This window comes from Hemitrygon akajei, chromosome 27 (genome assembly GCF_048418815.1).
Source record: "Hemitrygon akajei chromosome 27, sHemAka1.3, whole genome shotgun sequence".
NCBI classification, from domain to species: domain Eukaryota; kingdom Metazoa; phylum Chordata; class Chondrichthyes; order Myliobatiformes; family Dasyatidae; genus Hemitrygon; species Hemitrygon akajei.
In genome coordinates, this window is record NC_133150.1 from 12,446,494 (window position 1) to 12,461,465 (window position 14,972).

Genomic DNA, 14,972 nt, shown 5'->3' on the forward strand with positions numbered 1-14,972 from the left:
TTCTCATTGTTAATGTCCACAAGGAGGTACAGAGGCCTGAAGGTACACATTCAGCCATTCAGGAACAGCTTCTTCCCCTCTGTCATCAGATTTTTAAATGTTTATTGAACCAATGAAGACTACATCACTTTTCTATTATTTCTTTCTTTGCACTATTTTAATTTAACTACTTAATATACATATATTTACTGTAACCAATTATTTTTCAATAGCTTTTATCATGTATTGCATTGTACTGCTGCCACTAAGTTAACAAATCTCATGACACATGTTGGTGATGTTAAACCTGATTCTGAAACTATAAATATACCTATAACCTACTAAAACATTATGGTATGTTATGTAGGACTCACTGTTCATATCCCTTATATACACTCCTGAGACATGCTGCCTGGACTCTGCAGGGTAGCCAAATGTGTGGCGCCCTCTCTCCTCAGTGTTTCGCTGATAGGCCCATGACATCTCCAGAAGGTTCAGCAATGAATCCTGGCGTCCCAGGCTCACCTCCTTGATGCCATTCACTCACTTGGGCGCCCAGATGGAATCCCTTCTCTACATCAAGTGCCTCTGACTACCCTTTTCAGCAGCTCTTGAGAGGTATTTCACAGCTTGTCGGTGTGTCTTCCCTCGCACTCTCAACGCCCGGAGTAGCCTCAATGTTGATCTGGCTACAAATCCTCTGCAGCCGACTTCAACCAGTTGCACCCTTGCTTTCCAGCCACGTTGCTGCACATAACCTATGAAAACATACATATCAATTATATCAAAAATACTGAAACCACTGCATTATTGTCTTATGTAAGGAAACATCACTTGGATGGGAGTTTATTCCCATGTGCCTACTACCTTTGCTCTTCCACACAGCGTGGGAGCAGACTTGGGGGCTGCCGTCAGTGAAGATATTGGGTGAAGTGGCACCCTCACTCTGTGGTGTACCCCCTGGCACAGACCACAAACGACATTGGTCCAGTCGCACTCTCCTGTTGATGCTGCAGTCTCTCTTCTTGAGTTTGGTGAAGACATAGATCCAGTGGCAGGCCTCTGTGCCATTGAGGGTCACCAGGTCTGTGTTTTCCTTCCTGCCTTTGAAGACAATAGTGAAGCAGCAGCTGGTGGGCATCTCCTTGGCATACCGCTGCATGACCTCCGACTGATGACCTGGCTTCAACTCCTGCATGTCGTAAATCAATGCTGCAGGGGTTCAGGGATGGGTTTGGGGGGGGGAGGAGAAAAACAACAGCAGAGATCAGAATAGGAGATTCAGGTTCATAAAGACAAGAGATTCTGCTGGTCCTGGAAATTCAGAGTAACACACTATTTGCTTATTATTTATTTAGAAATATAGCACAGAGTCGGTCCTTCTGTCCCAATGAGCAGCACTGCCCAACAGCCCACCTATTGAACTCTAGCCGAATCACTGGACAATTTACAATGACCAGTTATGTTTCTGTAGCACAAATTCTTCTCTATTCGTGATGATGAGAGTCTCTGTCAGTCAGAGTTGACCATGGATATCATGTCTTCACTATCTAGGTACAGAACTCTGGGTGGTATATGGAAAGCAGGCTGTAGCAAACTCCCCCTCTCCACGCATCTGATGAATTCAAAGGAACGGCAGAGACCAATACAGTTTCGTACCAGCAGCATCACAGGAGTTACCAGCACTGAACTCAATGGAAGACTCATATGGTGTGTTATGCTTTTTTAAACAGTGATGGCTGCATTGTAAACAAATATCAAATTAGTTTACACCCAGAATTTCAGCAAACACGGAAATAAACAATCAATTCAACATAATAAACAGCAGCAAACTGACTGCCTTTGGCCCATCAGATCTGCTCCACCATTCCATCATGAGTAATTTATTAATCTTCTCAATCCCATTCTACTGCCTTCTCCCCATCACCTTGGACACCCTTACTAATCAAGAACCCATCAGTCTCCACTTCAAATATTCCCAATACATCAACCTACACTACCATCTGTGGAAATGAATTCCTTCCATTCACCACCCTCTAGCTAAAGAAATTCCATTTCCTCTGTCGTAAAGGGATGTCTCTCAATTCTGAGTATGTGCCCACTTGTCCTAGTCTCTTCAACTATTGGAAACATACTCTCCACGTCCACGAGATCTAGCCTTCCAATATTCAAGAGTTTTAAATGAAATACCCCCTCATTCTTCTAAACTCCAGTCAGTACAAGCCCTGAGCCATCAAGTGCTCTTCATATGTTAATCTACTCATTCCCAGGATCATTCTAGTGAACTTCCTCTCGACCCTTTCCCATGCCAGCACATTCTTACTTATATAAAGGCCCCAAAACAGCTCACAACACTCAAGAGCAGTCCGACCAATGCCTTGTGAAGCCATAGCATTACATTTATAATTTTATATTGCAGTCCTCTTGAAATGAATGCTAACATTGCATTTGCCTTCCTTACCTCTGACTCAAGTCTGCATGTTACTGGAAGAAACTGGTCCTGGTACCTCCTCATTGAGTCATTCCCTACTCAGTTGAACATGCTTACCAAAACCTGTTTCAATCAGGTTCAGAATCCCATCAATTAGTTATCAGCTGGGTTATCACTTTGCAGTGCAAAACATCATAATTGGGGTTTGATTCCCATGAATGTCTGAAAGGATTTTGTATGACTGGAATAGTTCCTTCTGGGTGCTATTTAAACCATTTAGAAATTCTCTCCTCCCTCATTTGAAAGATATCCGGGTTCAGGTTAGTGAAAGATAGGTGTACTATGTTGGTCTGAGAACTGTGGCAACAACTGTGGGATGTCCCTTGCGCGCCCACCGCCACAGCCCCTACCACATCCTTGGACTGTGCTGGACCCTGACACAAATTCAGGCATTTCACTGACCGTTTCAATGTCCATGTGATAATTTAAGCTAATCTTTAAAAGGACAGCCTAGATTGCTTCACAGAGAGGTAAAAAGAGAGGAGGCAGCCAAGAAAGAGATGGCAATCAGAAAGATGAATTCAGCACTACCAAAGAACAGAATCAGCGTTCATTTTTGAGTCACAGTCTTTTCTACTTAATAATACTGTCTAAACTTGAGTTACACTCAATGGCCACTATATAAGGTACAGCTGCACACCTGCTTGTTAATACAACAATCTTATCAGCCAACCATGTGACAGCAAGTCAATTCATGAAAGCATGCAGACATGGTGAAGATTTCAGCTGTTATTCAGACCAAACATCAAAATGCAGGAAGAAATGTGACCTCAATGACTTTGACAGTGTTGATGCCTGATGGGGTGATTTGAGTATTTCAGAAACTGATATTGTTTTGGGATTTTCACACTCACCAGTCTCTAGAGTTTACAGAAAACAATGGGATAAAGAATAAAGAAATCCAGTGAGCGGCAGTTCTGTGGGCAAAAATGCCATGTGAACAAGAGAGGTCAGAGGAGAATGGCCACATTAGTTCAAGCTGACAAGATCATGGCAGTAACTCAGATAATCATGCGTTACAAGAGTGGTGTGCAGAAATGCAAGTGTGAATGCAGAGTATGTCAGTTTGAAGCGGGTTGGTTCCAGCAGCAGAAGACCGCGAAGATATAAATGTGTGCCGATACATTAAATTTCTCAAACTCTCTCAAGTAAAAATTGAGAGATTTATTTATAAAACCCTTTTTTTAACCTTCATCTACTCCATAAGAATTGGGATTCCAGCCATCTGATTTTGATGAAATATAAGGACTCATCTTCTCAATTTCTTGATTGACTGTCCTATCTTCAGACACTGGTTTTCTAACTCTGGAAGCCCCTCTGTTGCTTTTGTGTCACCCCATTCCACTTCTCTGCCTGCCTGAATCTTCTTGCTTTTCGGAATCATCTTGGTTGTCCCCTTTTGCATCCTGACCACCCTCTCCTCGGTCGCTTCCACTCCCCAGCCGACCTCACCCCCACAGAGATCTGTCGCTCACTTACAGGCCTGTTGGCCACAGATTCCATTCTCCCACTCAACCACTCAATTTCTGGTCCAGCCTCCTACTTCTGGCCCTTCCTACTGAACTTCCAGCAGGTTAACCAGCCAAAGAAGATGGCAGCCACGCATGGCGACACTCCGAGGACCATCAGCGCCGTGAGTATGTGGAGTTACTTCAGTCAGATACAGAACTGCTGCCTATTTCAAGGGAATATGGTCCGAGCTTCAAACAATATTCCAGAGACAAAGTAATAAGACATCATCATCTTCAGCATAGAGGAGAACGGACTTGTCAGGTACAGCTTCCATCCTGCAGTTAATGGACTGTTGAATAGCTCCATAGTATTCTTCACAATCTACCACATTGTGATTCAGCATGTGAATACAAGAAATTGAAGCGTGTTGTGGAAACAGCTCAGCACATCACGGAAACCAACTTCCTGCAGTACAATAAAAAAGAGTTGTCACTTCACAATCTACCTCGTTACAATTTCACACGTAATGGCAGGCAGTGACTAGTGGGGTACCACAAGGCTCAGTGCTGGGACCCCAGTTGTTTACAATATATATTAATGATTTAGGCGAGGGAATTAAATGCAGCATCTCCAAGTTTGCGGATGACACGAAGCTGGGCGGCGGTGTTAGCTGTGAGGAGGATGCTAAAAGGATGCAGGGTGACTTGGATAGGTTAGGTGAGTGGGCAAATTCATGGCAGATGCAATTTAATGTGGATAAATGTGAGGTTATCCACTTTGGTTGCAAGAACAGGAAAACATATTATTATATGAACGGTGGCCGATTAGGAAAAGGGGAGATGCAACGAGAACTGGGTGTCATTGTACACCAGTCATTGAAGGTGGGCATGCAGGTACAGCAGGCAGTGAAAAAGGCAAATGGTATGTTGGCATTCATAGGAAAAGGATTTGAGTACAGGAGCAAGGAGGTTCTACTGCAGTCGTACAAAGCCTTGGTGAGACCACAGCTGGAGTACTGTGTGCAGTTTTGGTCCCCTAATCTGAGGAAAGACATTGTTGCCATAGAGGGAGTACAGGGAAGGTTAACAAGATTGATTCCTGGGATGGCAGGTCTTTCATATGAAGAAAGACTGGATCGACTAGGCTTATACTCATTGGAATTTAGAAGATTGAGGGGGGGATCTTGTTGAAATGTATGAAATTCTAAAGGGATTGGACAAGCTAGATGCAGGAAGATTGTTTCCGATGTTGGGGAAGTCCAGAACGAGGGGTCACAGTTTAAGGATAAAGGGGAAGCTTTTTAGGACCGAGATGAGGAAAAACTTCTTCACACAGAGAGTGGTGAATCTGTGGAATTCTCTGCCACAGGAAACAGTTGAGGCTGTTTCATTGGCTATATTTAAGAGGAAGTTAGATATGGCCCTTATGGCTAAAGGGATTGGGGGTATGGAGAGAAAGCAGGTACAGGGTTCTGAGTTGGATGATCAGCCATGATCATGCTGAATGATGGTGCAGGCTCGAAGGGTCAAATGGCCTACTCCTGCACCTATTTTCTATGTTTCTATGTTTTTTTTCTATGTGACTCCATTCATTGTATCCTGTACCATGCATTTTGACTGGTTGCATAAACTTCATATATGGAGGTGCAATTGCACAGGATTGGGAAAAGTGACAGAGTGTTGTAAACTTCATAATGGGCTCTAGTTTCCTTGGCATCAAGGGGCTTCATCAAAATGTGATAAAATTAAACTGTGGCAGCCCCATGAATCAGAATATGCCTCTTCTCATTGCTACCATCAGAGAGGAGGTATACAAGACCAAAATCCCACACTCAACATTTTAGGAAGAGCTTTTTGCACTCCACCATCGGATTCATGAAAGGTCTTGGAATACGACCTCACAAGGCAGTCTGCAGCAAAGCCAGTCAGCAAGTCTCAAGCAGGAGGCTGGTTCAGATGGCCTCCCACTGACCCATATGTGTTATACTTATAAAATATGACATGAAGGCTGCAGTTACTGCAATGGGATCATCTGCCAGTAATTACTAAATTGCAAAGAGGTGAGGATCCATGCAACATTATCTACCCCTACAACCTCCATTAAATCCCTGACACTTATCATATTTTGAAAGAAAGTTCAATTCAGTTTTCTTGACAAGTCCACATTCTTATATTGCCCCATAGAATTTCAATATATTGTAGCATTTTAAAAAATATTTATGGCATGTATCTCAGAAACACTAAAAAGCTAAATTTATTTTTCTATGTATATTCAATACTGAAACTATATTTGAAATCAAGAGCTATTTCTTCAAAAAAAATCCCCTGCAAAATATAATGCCTTGTGTATCTTATAAGGCTGTTTCCTCTTTGCTTATACCTCATTTATATTCAGTCCTTTCCGACTCTACTAAATGGGTAAGTTGCCACAATCTTTTTCTTAAGCCTCTATTTTGCTTATTCTTAAAAAGAGTAAGGATCCAACTGAATGCTCTTCTTATAAACCTATTTCCTTACTTAACGTTGATACTAAAATTTTTATCTAAACTTTTGGCTCGTAGGATTGAAAATATTTTGCCAACTATTATCTCTGATGATCAGACTGGATTTATCAAAAATCGATACACCCACTTTAATATTCATTGTTTACTGATTGTTGTTTATTCTCCATCTAAAGAGATTTTTGAATCTGTGATATCCTTAGATGCCGAGAAAGCCCTTCATCAGGCTGAATGGTATTATCTACTTAAAACTTTGGGAAAATTTAACTTTGGGGCCGAGTTTATTTAATGGATTAAATTACTTTATTTATCGGCCTCCGCTCAGGTTCTTACTAACTCTCAGTACTCTAAACCATTTAAACATCTTTGTAGAACTAGAGAAGGTTGTCCTTTGATTTTTTGATTTGGTTTTAGAATCTTGAGCTACTGCTTTCTGGGAATCTAATATCACTGGTATTTGAAGGAGGGGTATTACCCACAAAGTTTCACTTTATGCTGATGGCATTTTGCTCTACATTTCTAATGTGGAGTCTTCTTTACCTTCTTTATTCTCTAGCTTTAGTCGATTAACTTTCTTAAGAATGAACTTTATCCTTTGAATAATTTGGTATTAGTTAATACTAACCATCCTTTTAAATTTGTAAGAAATCATATTACTTATTTGGGTGTAACAATCACTAGGAATTCTAAATTCCTTTTTAAAGAAATTTTTTTTACACTTCTGAGTTATGTTCAGAAGGTACTATCTAATTGGTCACTCCTCTCTTTATCATTGATTAGCCAAATCAATTCTATTAAAATGAATATTTTGTCTAAATTTTTATATTTATTTCAGTCCATACCTGTTTTTATTCCTAAATCCTTTTTTGATTCTTTGGATTCTATTATATCTTCTTATATAGGGAATAATAAAATTTCTCAATTAAATAAAGTTCATCTGCACAAAGCTAAAAAGAATGGAGGTTTAGCCTTACCCAATTTTAGGTTTTATTACTGGGCAGTCAATATACGGAATCTTACCTTTTGGTTATACTAATCGAGAGGACTGTCCAGTCTGGGTTTCTTTGGAAGCCAACTCTGTTATAAATTTTCTATCATTTCTCTTCTTGGATCCTCAATTACTTTAAGTAAATTAAAAGATAATTTTGTAGTTAAACACACTTTGAGGATTTGGGTATAATCTAGAAAATATTTTGGTTTGTTGAGTTTTTCACTTTCCAGTCCCATTTTTCTAACTATTTTTTTTAAACCTTCTATGTCTGATGATGTTTTTAAAGAGTGGAATAGATTGGGTATTAAACGTTTTCATGATTTGTTTGTTGGAGGTAGTCTCTCTTCATTTGAACAACTGTCACTTAAGTATAGTCTACCGATAACTCACATTTTTAAATATTTACAAATTAGGGTCTTTTTGCTTTCTCAAGTACAGATATTTCCTAAGAGTCTAGATAAAAGTTTACTTTGTGGCGACCCACTTCCTAGCGCACTTGAACCTGCTCACAAATAGCCAGCGCGCTGGCACAAAGGCCAGTCCCAAAAGGGCGCCAGGTCTGCTTCACCAACAAAGGGGAAAGCCCGCGCGGGACTGTGAATACGTGCCCCCTACAGCATCCGTGCGCGGGACAAGACTGTGAATACGTGCTCCCTACAGCATCCGCGCCCGGGGAGGGCGGGATCAGGGAGGCTTTAAAGCGAGGCCGCGAAGTTCGAATAAAATCTTTTTTAACTGCAGTTTACCGACTCCGTGTCGTTATTTCAGCGCTGCATGTAGCACACCGCTACAATGGTGACCCCGACGGCCCAAACGATATTTGGGCCGAAGATGACCGACGCCGCATCTGTTCATGCGGTTTTGTTGAAACTGCCAAGCTTCTGGACGCTGCAACCTCACCTGTGGTTCCAGCAAGCAGAAGCCCAATTCCACGTTCGGCAGATAACTATGCTGTTGGGAATGAGAAAAATTCTTTTAGATAAAATTAAAAATCTTTGTGAACAAGATATACAGATTTCAATTTCTGAGGACACATGAAATAAAATTTTTAAATTGGTTAATACCTCATCGTTATGTGCCCGTCATTCCCTTCTACAATTTAAAGTGGTTCATAGAGCACATATATCTAAAGATAAGCTGTCTCCTTTTTATTTGGATATATCTCCCTATTACGATAGATGTAATAATGTTTATCCACATTAAACTGCATCTGCCATACATTTGCCCGCTCACCCAACCTGTCCAAGTCACCCTGCATTCTCAAAGCATCCTCCTGACATTTCACACTGCCACCCAGCTTTGTGTCATCAGCAAATTTGCTAATGTTACTTTTATTCCCTTCATCTAAATCATTAATGTATATTGTAAATAGCTGCGGTCCCAGCACCGAACCTTGCGGTACCCCACTGGTCACAGCCTGCCATTCCGAAAGGGACCCGTTAATCATTACTCTTTGTTTCTTAAACTACCACTTTAAGACTGTGCTTGAGTAAGATCTGTTAAGAATTGTCTCTAAGTTCGACTTTTGGATAACTGTAGACACATAACACTGTTAACTTCCTTTTAAGTTAGTCATTTGTTTACTTTTCTATGTTTTTGATTACAGGTTAATAAATTTTGTTCTTTATTTATAAAAACCCAACTCAAATTTCATATCTATTGTTGGTGGTACGTAACAAGTAACTTTGCACTAAAATTTAATGTACAGGTAGTCCCCGAGTTATGAACGTCCGACTTACAGACAACTCATACTTATGAACCGAGGAAGGAGAACGCCGTCCGCCATTTTAAGTCGGATCGCGACGTCATCCGCTATTTTAAGTCGTTGCCGTTGACACTGTGTTGAGTGTTTAACTTTGTATTTGGCTTAAATTAGGAGCAGAATTAGGCTATCTGGCTGATTGCGTCTATTCCACCATTCATTCGTGACTGATTTATTTCACTCTTTCAACCACAGTTTTCCTGCATTCTCCCCATAACCATCGATGCTTCACTAATCAAGCACTTACCAACCTCCACTTTAAAGATACCCAATGACTTAGCCTCCAGAGCTGTCTGCAGCAATGACTTTCACAGTTTAACCACCCTCTGGCAAAAGAAATTTTTCCCCTTCTCAGAATAGAAGCGGTGTCTTTCTAAACTGCACCTGTGTCCTTTGGTCATAGACTCCCCTACTATAAATGCCATCCTGTCGACAACCACTCCATCTTGCCTTTCAATATTTGAAAGGTTTCAAGGAGATCCCCCCTAATTTTTCTCAACTATTGAGTTACAGCCCAGAGCCATCAGCCACCAATGATATGTTAACCCTTTCATTCTTGGGTTTACTCCCATGTTCCTCTGGACCCTGTCCAAAGCCTGCAATACTAGCAAATCCTTTATTACCTGGGGGCCACAAAACTTCTCACAATACCCAGAATAAGGATCAGGCTTAATATCACTGGCATATGCTGTGAAGCTTGTTAACTTTGTTATAGTAGTAGAATATTGGTAATACAGAAAGCAAACTGCTGATTACACCAAGTTTAAATATGTATACCAAATAGTTAAATTAAATAAGTTGTGCAAAAACATTAATCAAAAAGTAGTGAGGTAGTGTTCATAGTTTCAATGTCCATTCAGAAATTGGATGGCAGAGAGAAATAAGCTGTTCCTGAATGGCTGAGTGTGTGCCTTCAGGTTTCTGTACCTTCTGTCTTGATGACAAAATGAGAAGGAGGCATCTCCTGGGTGGTGGAGGTCCTTAACGATGGACGCCGTCTTTTTAAGGCACACCTCCTTGAAGGTATTTTTAATACTACGGGGGCTCCTAGCCGTGATGGAGCTGGTTCATTTTAAAACTCTCTGCAGGTTACTTCAATCCTGTGGAGTAGACACACCCCGTACCAGTTCGTGATGAAGCCAATCAGAAATCTTTAAATGTTTCAGGTAACATTCCAAATCTCCTCAAATTCCAACTGAAATATAGCCAAACAAAAGACAGGGTACTCAGCAGATTAACAAAGGGAGAAATTGGGGCAAAGTGAGGCATTTAGAAATAGCTCATTCATCTCAAAGGTATAATGTGACAATTCTTGTGCATGCTGATGTCCTGGGAAAACCAGCTCAAAGACTCAAGAGATGATGTAAATGCCATGTTTATCAAAGCTTCCTTGTTATAATATAGGATCTGCTTGCAAGTTTGGAACACAACCAATGCACATCCACAGTCCATTATCATTCCCTCTCCCACCTCATGGTGAAGCAGCTCACACCATCGCCTCATAGGAGGAATGTGGAAGCAATAGAGAGTCTGCAGAGGAAATTTATAATGATGGTATCTGGACTAGTGTACATATGTCATGAGGATAGGTTAAGCAAGTAGGGTGTTCTCTTTGGAGCGAAGGAGGATGAGAAGAGACTTAATCGAAGTGTACAAGATGATAAGAGGCATTGATTGAGTGGATAGCCAGAGACTTTTTCCCAGGTCAAAAATGGCTAACGCTAAGGGGCATAATTTTAAGGTGATTGGAGGAAGCATAGGGTGCATGTCAGAGGTCGTTTTTTTTAAACTACACAGAACAATGAGTGCGTGGAACACACTGCCAGCAGTGGTGGTAAAGGCAGATACATTAGGGACGTTGAAGAGATCTCGTCCACATGTCACCAATCATCACAGTTCATCCCTCTTCTCACATCTCCCACCTTTCCCCTGATCATGTTCACCTCTCACCTATCAGTTTTTACTGTTCCCTCTCCTCTCATCCTCTTCTCTGGCTTTTGCTTCCTTCCTATGCCATACAACTGAAGGGTCTTGGCCCAAAATGTCAACTGTTTATTCTAGTTTATAGATACTGCCTGACCAGTTACATTCCTCCAGTATTTTGCTATGAGCCTGTGATGCTCACCAGCTTCACCTTAAGTCCCCCTAGATTCCACCACTCACCTATCCACTAATGGCTATTGACAGTGACCAACTAACCTAAAGTCCTTGAAAGCCACCGATGTCACCAGAGACTCCTCCCACATGGGTCATTCTCTCTTCTCCCCGTTCCTGTTGGGCAGAAAATATAACCGCTCAAGAACAGAAGGACAGCTATAGAAGGATGCTATAACATTCTTGAGATGTCCTCTTATGCAATAAAAATGTACTTCAGATCTCACAATCCCCATAACTTGAACTGATGCAAAATGACATATTTCACTGCATGTCTCAGTGTACATGTGACAAATACACTCCAGGGCCACTTTAATTGTTCCTGTACCCTAATAAAATGGCCACTGAGTGGACACCCATGGTCTTCTGCCACTGCAGCCCATCCACCTCACGATTCAATGTGTGGTCCACTCAGTGATACTCTTCTCATACCACTGTGGCAACTTGTGCTCAGTTGAGATATTGTCACCTTCAAGCAGTCCGACCATTCTTCTCTGACCTCTCATTAACGGGCATTTTCTCCCACAGAACTGCTGCTCACTGGATGTTATTAGCTTTTCACATCACTCTCTGTAAACTTTAGAGACTGCTGTGCATCAACATTTAGGAGATCAGCAGTTTCTGAGATACTCAAACCACATCATCTGGCACCAACCATCACCAATGTTCAAATTTACTTAGATCACATTTCTTTCCCACAATGATGTTTGGTCTGAACAACAACTGAACCTCTTGACCATGTCTGCATGCTTTTATGCATTGAGTTGCCGCCACATGATTGGCCGATCAGTTATTTGCATTAATGAGCAGGTGTACAGGGGTGCCTAATAAAATGGCCATTGAGTGTATGTTATGCATTTTGGTATTGTTTTTCCTTTGTATGACTTCAATGTACTTACATTTTTAAATAAAGTGTGCCGCTGTCAGTTGTATTCATTGTCATATGTAAAGTACATGTGTGAACAGGGGCAATGAGAAACTTATTTGCAAAAGCATCATCGACTCATAGTATCAGATCAGCAGCATTCATTAGAAAATAAAATTATATGCAATGTATTGGAAAAAGAACATAATTACAAAAAATCAAGGTCCATTTCAGTGCAAAGTGATTTATGCAAAGCACAGTTGTACACTGTATCTCGTTATGTGTGAGAATAATACCCCAATTATTAATAGTGGAAGGAAACTGAAGCTCCCAGAGTAAACAGATGCAACAGGGAGAAAGTGCAAACTCCACACAGACAGCATCAAAGGTCAAGGGGTGCAGTAGTTAGTGCAACACAATTACAGCTTGTGCCGTGGGTGCTTGGACCTGTAAGCCACCTGTACAGAGTTTGTATGTTCTTCCCGTCAGTGCGTGGGTTTCCTCCGGGTGCCCCAGTTTCCATCCACAGTCCAAAGACATACTAGTTGGTAGGCTAGTTGGTCATTGTAAATTGTGCTGTGATTACGCTAGTGTTAAATAGGTGGGTTGCTGGGCAGCACAGCTCAATGGGCCAGAAGGGCCTGTTCCACGCTGCTTCTCTAAATGAAATAAAAATAACTAAAATGTATACTGGTGCCTTGACGTAGAATCTCCACTGGCTTCAGCATGGAGCCATATCAGGAATCATGGACTCATCACAGGCAGGGTTGTTGCTCTGGACAAATACTTCTGTAAACTTTCTTTAAACATGCTCCCTCTCCCATCATCCTTCCAAAGCTTGTCAACACTCACAGACTGATTCCTGGCCAACCAACATCAGGATCTTTTGGAAATTGTACAACACTGCCAGACAGTCATCCCGGAGTTTGTAAAAGCGACACTTCATACATGAGCCAGATTTATCTTCTGCATGTGGTTACCCATCAGCATGGTTTAATATCTTCATCCTTGATGAGGAGAACAGAGAGTGAGCACCAGTCAGCGATGTTGTCAGGGAAGGGGAGGGTGGGATGCAGGGTAGTGAAGAAGAAGAAGACGAGTGGGGGTTCAGATGGGGCGGGCAATTCAAGAATGAGGAACTGGAGAGATAGCCATAAGGAGTTGGGAATGAGGAAGGTAGGGGTGAGCAACGGAGAGAGGGGAAATTTGTTAATGTACGGGAAGGTGAAGAAATTACAGTGAATGAGACTGAACACCACAGCACAGTGTGGGCCTTTCAGCCAACAATATTCTGCAAACCACTTAAGCTGATCGAAGATCAATCTAATCTTCCCTCCTGCAGTAACACTCAATGTTTCTATTATCCATATGCCTATGAGAGTTTCTTCAAAGTACCTAATTTATCTATCTCCACCTCGATCCCTGGGGTGGTTCAGCAGACCTACCAGGCTCTGTAAAGAAACCCTTCTTACCTCTTTCTGCCCTGGAAAAAAGCTTCTGGATATCCACTCAATCAATGCTGGTTATGATCTTGTAACCTCTATTAAGTTACCTCTAATGCTTCTTCACCCTAAAGAGAAAAGCCTCAGCTCACTCATCCTATCCTCAGAAGACAATATGAGGATAGCTTGAACAAGTCCAGGCAGCAACCTGTTGAACATGCACTGCACAACAGATAGGAAGGAGGAGAAACAGTAACAGTTTAGTGAAAATTGTAAGCTTTTAATTGATCTTTGGAGTTAGTTAATAAGTTGGCACAACATCGAGGGTCGAAGGTCCTGTTCTAATGTTCTATATCAGAGTTCAGAAGAGGCTCAACAGAATGATTCTGGGAACAAATCCCAAAGTTGCAGGAGGTGAGCAGCTGGGTGACTGTCAGGAGAAATAGAAACAGGCAATTAGAGCAGAACACACCTGTCGCCATCCCCTCAAAAATAAGTATACTGCTTCGGATACTATTGTGGGGAATGACTTCCTGGGAGAATGTCACGGTGACCAGGTTACAGGCACTGAGCATGGGTCCGTAGTGCAGAAGGGAAAGAGAGAAGAAGGGAGCGGTAGTGATTGGGGACTCAATAACGAGGGGAGCAGATGGGAGATTCTGTGGACATGAAAGGGGATGCAGTGGATGTGGTCTATCTGGACTTTCAGAAGACCTTTGACAAGCTGCCACACATGATGCTGTCTACCTAGTTAAGAGCCTGTGGTATTCCAGGAAAGTTACTAACATGGTTAGAGCATTTCCTGATTGGTAGGAGGCACCAAGTGGGAATAAAAAGATCATTTTCAGGTTGGCTGCCAGTGACTCATCCTGTTCTACAGGGGTCAGTATTGGGACCACTTCTTTCTATACTGTATATAAATGATTTAGCTGATGGAATAGAAGACTTTGTTGCCAAGTTTGCAGATGATATGAAGATTGGTGGAGGCACAAGTAGTGTTGAGGAAACAGGTAGGATGCAGAAGGACTTGGACAGATTAGGAGAACAGGCAAGAAAGTGGCAAATGACATACAAAGTTAGAAAATCATGGTCATGCACTTTGGTATTGGAAATAAATGTGCAGAATATTTTCAAAATGGGGAGAAGAGCCAAAAATCTGAGTTGCAAAGGGACTGGGAATCCTTGTGCAGAACACCCTAAAGGTTAACTGGCAGGTAGAGTAGGTGGTGAGGAAGGCAAATTCATTGCAAGAGGTCTAGAATACAAGATCAAGGATGTGTTGCTGAGGATTTATCAGGCATCTCCCACCCCCCATCCTCACCACATTCTACGGAGG

General features: G+C 41.7%; 1 protein-coding gene across 1 annotated transcript in view; it reads right to left on the bottom strand.

Annotated features, from left to right (window-relative positions):
- Positions 1–226: 226 nt before the first annotated feature.
- The window catches only part of LOC140717126 (uncharacterized), a 134,193-nt gene continuing 119,447 nt past the window's right edge, over positions 227–14,972 (bottom strand). The window contains exons 4-5 of the mRNA XM_073030378.1: positions 847–1,191; positions 227–737 (exon numbers count right to left, since the gene is read on the bottom strand). Coding sequence (XP_072886479.1) covers positions 553–737; positions 847–1,191 — 530 coding nt within the window. The 3' untranslated portion in view covers positions 227–552. The remainder of the gene's footprint in view (positions 738–846; positions 1,192–14,972) is intronic.